The 8,162-nt window shown below is 37.7% G+C and overlaps 1 protein-coding gene across 1 annotated transcript in view; it reads left to right on the forward strand.

Moving 5' to 3' along the window:
- Window positions 1-7,384, forward strand: part of ATP2B3 (ATPase plasma membrane Ca2+ transporting 3) — a 287,085-nt gene extending 279,701 nt beyond the window's left edge. The window contains exon 20 of the mRNA XM_053695746.1: window positions 6,904-7,384. Within this exon, the coding sequence (XP_053551721.1) occupies window positions 6,904-7,224 (321 nt within the window). The 3' untranslated portion in view covers window positions 7,225-7,384. The remainder of the gene's footprint in view (window positions 1-6,903) is intronic.
- Window positions 7,385-8,162: the final 778 nt, after the last annotated feature.

The following is an 8,162-nucleotide window of genomic DNA, read 5'->3' on the forward strand; positions in this document are numbered from 1 at the left end:
TTTCATATTCCTCTGCAAATAAATCTATTTTCATGAAAATTGTTTTAAAAAAATAAAAATAAAATTAAAGTGAATGCAGAATTTATACTAGTGTGCAACATGCATTATTTGTTTCATTATTTGTTTGTCCTCACTCTGCTATCTGGTTCAGAAAAATGAGTCACTGGTTGACAAGTTATACCATGTTCCTTCTACGTAAGTTGCCAAAAAATAACTCATTTTAGATTTCTTCTTGGCCAGTTATTCCTTAGAAATGTAAATAAGGCCTGAAATGAAAGCTTGGCTGACAGAGTGTTCATGAATTCTGTGCTTTTCATCTCCAAATATTATTTTACTACACAAAGCAGCTTTTTTCTCCAGAACCTCAAGCTCTCACAAGAAAGAAAATCAAGGACTCCTGTTCTTCTCCCATTGGAGTCTGTCCTTCAAGGATTGATTCTCCTATTTTCCTTTTGTGCCATTTTTATTCTTTCATTAAATTCATTTTCTTCTTTATCCTTTTTTTTAAACCACTTGCTGTCATCAAAAAATGATAACATTTTACTTTGAACCATAACAACTCAGTGATAGGAAATTACATAAGTAAAAAATAAACAAAAAAACGTGAGGCTACAAAAATGTAATTTAACAACCCCCGGATATTTTTGAGTCTAACAAAATTAAATAAATGTTGAGCTCCATTCTAATCTGATTATTATAAAGATTTCTGCAGCTAGTAGGCTATGTACATAGACTGAACCTTCAAAAATATGCTTCTTATCATTAGTTACCTTGTATTATCTGAAAATGGTTGCTCTTTCAAGATAAAAATATGCCACAAAACGTGGCTTAAATGGTTTCCCCAGGTAAGAATACTGTCTGGTAGCATGTTGCAGAAACTATCTGAATGAAGGCCAAAAGTTAAAACTGAATATACAAAAGAGAGGGGGGGAAAACAAACTTGTTTTGATTTGATGACATACATTCACAGCAACCAAAGTGCTGCCAAAACCCTGCCTGCAGCTTCTCATAACCATCACTATTTGGGCAGATCTTAGTGTATTTCACTTTGTGTTTCAACGGCTTCCTTCCCTCATCCCATACCTATTCACCTCCATTTCTTCACCCCTATGGCATGGAAGAACACATCAACATCCCAGCATGCTTAGAGGCAAGTCGGACAGGGATAGTCCCTTTATACAGCAAAAATGGGCTTTAATACTCGAATGTTTACTGTGCATGACTATGAAACGTAAGCTCTGCTTGCAGACAGTAAAGACTTTGTCACTGTGTGGGCAGAGCTGTTTCTTTTTACAAATCACGCCGAACACGGTCATGATCTAAATTACTGATTCTTTTTCCCCTATTCTTCCCTTTCCTTTGGGTCTCAAGTGTAGCATGAGAGCATTTTCATCATACAGAAATGGCTTGATTGATTCCCTATGATTTCATTATTGACTATTTTTTTAGATTCATTTGCTACTCATGTGGTGCACAACAGTTCTTAATATCTCTTTCTGTAGCATGTTTTATTTTTGGATGCAATGGTATTCACTCCTGCTTGTGATGAATGTGATCAGAGCCTTTCGAAATCCCTTGCCGCAGTATTAACACAGCAAAATATCTCATAAACAAGAAATGGAAATCACGTTTACAAAATAATAAATCCAATTGAACATTTGACCTAGAATGACAAGATATGTATGATTTAATTCTCAATGACAAGAACATATTTTGCTGTGTTAAACTGTATATGAAGTAGCGAAACGTGGATATGTAATATGAATGATCTCTGTAGTACATATATTCATAAAGTATTGACAAAATAAAAGGGAAGGAAAATGGTTACATTATAAAGAAAAGAAGAAGAAAAAAAACGGCTTATGCACAATGTATAATGAAAATCACGCCAACTGACTGAATGATAGTTACTGGGATTTTATCTATATTTTGCCTGCAGACCTAAAAACCTATTTCATTCCAGAGTTTAAAGATTTTCTTATTTTTGAATGCTTTTAGCAGACATTATATTTTTTTCTTTAACCCCTTAATGACCGCAGCACTTTTCCATTTTCTGTCCGTTTGGGACCAAGGCTATTTTTACATTTTTGCGGTGTTTGTGTTTAGCTGTAATTTTCCTCTTACTCATTTACTGTACCCACACATATTATATACCGTTTTTCTCGCCATTAAATGGACTTTCAAAAGATACCATTATTTTCATCATATCTTATAATTTACTATAAAAAAATTATAAAATATGAGGAAAAATTGAAAAAAAAAACACTTTTTTTAACTTTGACCCCTAAAATCTGTTACATATCTACAACCACCAAAAAACACCTATGCTAAATAGTTTCTAAATTTTGTCCTGAGTTTAGAAATACCCAATGTTTACATCTTCTTTGCTTTTTTTGTAAGTTATAGGGCCATAAATACAAGTAGCACTTTGCTATTTGCAAACCACTTTTTTTTCAAAATTAGCGCTAGTTACATTGGAACACTGATATCTTTCAGGAATCCCTGAATATCCATTGACATGTATATATTTTTTTTTAGTAGACAACCCAAAGTATTGATCTAGGCCAATTTTGGTATATTTCATGCCACCATTTCACCGCCAAATGCGATCAAATAAAAAAAATCGTTCACTTTTTCACAATTTTTTTCACAAACTTTAGGTTTCTCACTGAAATTATTTACAAATAGTTTGTGCAATTATGGCACAAATGGTTGTAAATTCTTCTCTGTGATCCCCTTTGTTCAGAAATAGCAGACTTATATGGCTTTGGTGTTGCTTTTTGGTAATTAGAATGCCACTAAATGCCACTGCGCACCACACGTGTATTATGCCCAGCAGTGAAGGGGTTAATTAGGGAGCATGTAGGGAGCTTGTAGGGTTAATTTTAGCTTTAGTGTAGTGTAGTAGACAACCCCAAGTATTGATCTAGGCCCATTTTGGTATATTTCATGCCACCATTTCACCGCCAAATGCGATCAAATTAAAAAAAACGTAAAATATTTCACAATTTTAGGTTTCTCACTGAAATCATTTACAAACAGCTTGTGCAGTTATGGCACAAATGGTTGTAAATGCTTCTCTGGGATCCCCTTTGTTCAGAAATAGCAGACATATATGGCTTTGGCGTTGCTTTTTGGTATTTAGAAGGCCGCTAAATGCCACTGCGCATCACACGTGTATTATGGCTAGCAGTGAAGGGGTTAATTAGGTAGCTTGTAGGGAGCTTGCAGGGTTAATATTAGATTTAGTGTAGAGCTCAGCCTCCCACCTAAAACATCAGACCCCCTGATCCCTCCCAAACAGCTCTCTTCCCTCCCCCACCCCACAATTGTCCCCGCCATCTTAAGTACTGGCAGAAAGTCTGCCAGTACTAAAATAAAAGCTATATATATATTTTTTTAATGATTTTTTTAAGCATATTTACATATGCTGCTGTGTACTATCCCCCCTTAGCCCCCAACCTCACTGATCCCCCCCCCAAACAGCTCTATCCCCTCCCACTCTAACTTAATGGGCGCCATCTTGGGTACTGGCAGCTGTCTGCCAGTACCCAGTTTAGAAGAAAAAAAATGGTTTGTTTTTTTAATTTTTTGAAATTTTCTGTAGTGTAGCTTCCCCACACACAAACCAACCCCCCCACCCCTCCACGATCGTTTTTTGTGCTTTTGCACAAACATGATTAGCCAGGTTTTATTAAATACTTTTCCGTAGTGTAGCGGTTCCCACCCGCTCCCGCCCCGTGCACGCGCCCGCCCGCCACCCTCCGTGCACGCGCGCGCGCCCGTGCGCGCCCCTGGCGGTCACGCCCCCGATCCCGCCCCCCGTGACATCACGCGGCACACCGATGGCCGCCCACCCGCCTCCCAATTCGGCTCCCACCCACCAACGATACCGGCCATCGATGTCCGGTGCAGAGAGGGCCACAGAGTGGCTCTCTCTGCATCGGATGGCCATGTGAGGTTATTGCAGGATGCCTCCATATCGAGGCATCACTGCAATAACCGGAAAGCAGCTGGAAGCGAGCAGGATCGCTTCCAGCTGCTTTCCACACCGAGGACGTGCAGGGTACGTCCTCAGGCGTTAACTGCCTTTTTTTTGAGGACGTACCCTGCACGTCCTCGGTCATTAAGGGGTTAAAGGGACACTAAACCCAATTTTTTTTTCTTTCATGATTCAGATAGAGCATCAATTTTAAGCAACTTTTTAATTTACTCCTATTATTAATTTGTCTTTGTTCTCTTAGTATCATTTTTTGAAAAAGCAGACATGTAAGCTTTGGAGCCAGCCCATTTTTGGTTCAGCACCTGGGTTGCACTTGCTGACTGGTGGCTAAATGTACCCACCAATTAGCAAGCTGAACTAACAATGAGCCGTCTCCAAAATTTACATTCCAAGATACCAAGAAAACGAAGAAAAATTGATAATAGCAGTAAATTAGAAAGTTGCTTAAAATTGCAAGCTCTATCTGAATCAAGAGAGAAAATATGTGGGTTTAGTGTCCCTTTAAGTAAATTGTTAAAAGAAAAAGGGAAAATTGACAGCAAAATGACTAGTGGAATTTCAGCTCACCAAAACATTGGTCAAACCATAATTGGTCAAACCACAAATCATAATACAATTTACTATTAATGAATACACTAGATTCTGAGGCATGTGTACAACAGTCTTACAATAAAGGCACAGATAGCCCACACTCAGCAATAACCGTAAAGCCAAAACTCTCAAGCCGTGTTCGGCAAGCACCTCCAGCGAGCCCAGCCTCGCTTGGAGCGTTCGGGGAAGGTTTTCCAAGTAAGGTGCTGGGCGTTTGCTGAACGATTAGATGACGTCAGTCCCAGCGCTTCCAGCTTGCTGGTAACTCTGGGAGTGAGAAGAGCAAGCGTCTGAGCGTCTCAGCTCCCTATGACGCGGCTTGGGAGCGTTTTCTTAACGCTCCCAAAACAGTGACATTTCCCAGCGCCATGTCATCACTCAGGGGATTTAACTGGCACTGGGGTCTCGGCGTTTGCCGAACACGGCTTAAGATGTAACGCTGTTATGGTTCGATTTTTTTTTAGCCAAAATGTTTCCATTTTCCATTACCCTTGGATTTCCTGTGCTGTTCATTGAGTGCTTTTGTCTCTTGGCTTTTTTGTTTTTGTTATTTCACTTAGTGAATGTATGTTTAATGATGTAGATCAGTAACACAGTATTTGTTTTAAGTCGCCCTCCATGTTTTTCATTGTTTTCTTATGACAAGATATGTTTTTTATTTGTTTTTGTTGGTTTGTTTTACATTTTGTTTCAATTCCATCACAATAATCATTTGTGGTATTAATAAATATTGTTCATCCACTAAAAATAATGCTTAAACCACATCAATTACAAAGAGCAACAACAACGTTTCCCCCCCTGGGAAATAACAATTTACATTGTGTAATCTTAAGTTTAAATAAATAAATATAATGAGTAAGTGCCACTGTTAGGTGAGTTTTACCATTTATCACTTTTTTCCATACAAAATTCATGCAAACAACCTAGACGCCAGCTGCCATGCTTTAAATAATTAAAAAGTACCTAACTCTACCATGACAACTAAATTTACATGGTATTTTTTTGTTGAAAAGCAGTACGGTAGGCTTAGGAACGTTCAACAAAGAATATAATGAAAATGAAGTAAAAATAATGAAAGTAAATTGCTCTTTCTGAATCACAAAAATAAACATCTTGTGTTTTGTGTCTCTTTAACAAACATGCTGTCGGCAAAGTATGCTGTCGGCATTCAGCGATGTCTGGCGGACATGATACGCTACAGCATATCATGTCCGCCAGACATTGAAAAATCGGCCCCTGAAACTTTACACTTATTTTGTCAATATTTAAACAGCTAATGAAACTTTAAAAAATACATCTATATTTTATTCTCAGACTAATCTTTTCTTTGAATCTAATCTAGCATTTAATTAGCGTTTAATGTCCCTTTAAGGAAAGTTCACCCGTGTGAAAGGCACAACTGGGCTAAAAGCCGCTGCTCCCAGGTGGTGACTCACCAAAGAATAAGCTACTGAGCCGTTGCTTGTTCCTAGTTGAGCACTTCTCTCTCCTTAAAGGGACACTGAACCCATTTTTTTTTCTATCATGATTCCGATAGTTCATGCAATTTTAAGCAACTTTCTAATTTACTCCTATTATCAAATTCTTTTAATTCTCTTGGTATCTTTATTTGAAATGCAAGAATGTAAGTTTAGATGCCGGCCCATTTTTGATGAACACACTGTGTTGTTCTTGCCGATTGGTGGATAAATTCACCTACCAATAAACAAGTGCTTTCCATGGTTCTGCACCAAAAATATTGCTTAGATGCCTTCTTTTTCAAATAAAGAAAGCAAGAGAACGAAGAAAAATTGATAATAGGAGTAAATTAGAAAGTTGTTTAAAATGGCATGCCCTATCTGAATCACAAAAGAAAAAAATTGTGTTTAGTGTCCCTTTAAATATTTTTATGACCTGAGTATGCATTCCTAGCATCTAAAAGTGTTATATTTCTAAGTATTTCACACTTATAGAGAACATTTGTAGCTCAAACATGCATCAGAATTATAATGAATTCCATAATATCTAATACACATCACTTTTAATTCTACTGATTTCTACATCTTTCTAAGTACTCAGTGTTCAGTTGCAATGTAAAATGAATGCAATATTTGCATTATTTATTTGGATGAACAATTTAAACAATACATATTATTAATATGAAATAAAAAAAGTGTATTTATTTTGCACAGAAAATCTTTCTAATCCTAACTTTTTCGTTTCACTTCCCATCAAACCCTTCCATCATTCACTCTCTACCTCCCTCTACCTACCAATGCCTGCATTGCATTGGGTTTTCCTCCACATCCTCCCTAATCCTAAACTTTTAGATCCGGGTGGTGAAAGCATTCCGTAGTTCTCTCTACGAAGGTCTAGAAAAACCTGAATCCAAGACCTCCATTCACAACTTTATGACAACCCCTGAGTTTCTGATTAATGATTACATTCACAATATTCCTCTTATTGATGACACGGATGCTGAAGATAGCGAGGAGACGCAATACAAGGTTCTGTGGTCCATCCCACCCCCTTCTCCCAACAAGAACAACAATGCTATTGATAGTGGAATTTACTTGACCACAGACACCAGCAAGTCGGCTACCTCCTCCAATCCAGAAAGCCCATTGCACAGCGTGGAGACATCTCTCTAACAGATTATCAAACTAATCTCCAGTAACCATGACAACAGCAAGACAATAGGACTGTATCCCATTTCGCTGATTAGTCAGCAAAGCAAAATTCAATAGCTCAAACAAACTAGATGTATTTGCATCAAACCACTATGGGGTAAAAAAAAAAAAAAGACCAAAATGTGCTGCAAACGAATAATTATTATTATTTTTATTTTTTTAATCTTTTTCAAAGGAAATCTTATATCACTTAGCAAACAACAATCCATTGTTTCATGTGTAGCCTTTCAAGTTTGTAAAGTCCCCGTGGAGAGACTTCAATAATATGAAACCATTCTCCAATGAAATGCACTATGTGCCATTGTTCACATCCTTTTTATTATGTTAACACTTAGGCCCCATAAGTAAAGCATATACTGTATATATATAATATATGTTCCCAAGATTAGAAAATGGGGCAATGCCAAAGCTGCAAAAGAATTTAAAACTATGGGTGTGAATTATCAAGCTCCAAATGTTTCAGGCTCGCGGAAAACAGCAGTTATGAAGCAGCGGTCTAAAGAGGTCTGAGGCTGCGGACATCAATCCGCCCAATCCTATACAATCGGGCTGATTGACACCCCCTGCTAGCGGCCGATTGGGCGCGAATCTGCAGGGGGCGGCATTGCACAAGCAGTTCACAAGAACTGCTTGTGCAATGATAAATGCCGACAGTGTATGCTGTCGGCATTTGTCCATGTGCGGCGGACATGATACGCTACATCGTATCATGTCCGTCCGCACTTTAATAAATCGTCCCCATTGTGTTTAATCTAATTCACATGAATGAAAAAAAGGAAAGGTTTAATATGCTGCTCCACTAATTCTGCCATTTTATTGTATAAGGTCATGTTCTTTGTAGCGCTTAATATTCAAGTGTTAACATTTACAATAAGTTACAAAAGAACACCAAGTAAAGT

This window comes from Bombina bombina, chromosome 12 (assembly GCF_027579735.1).
Source record: "Bombina bombina isolate aBomBom1 chromosome 12, aBomBom1.pri, whole genome shotgun sequence".
Classification (NCBI taxonomy): Eukaryota; Metazoa; Chordata; class Amphibia; order Anura; family Bombinatoridae; genus Bombina; species Bombina bombina.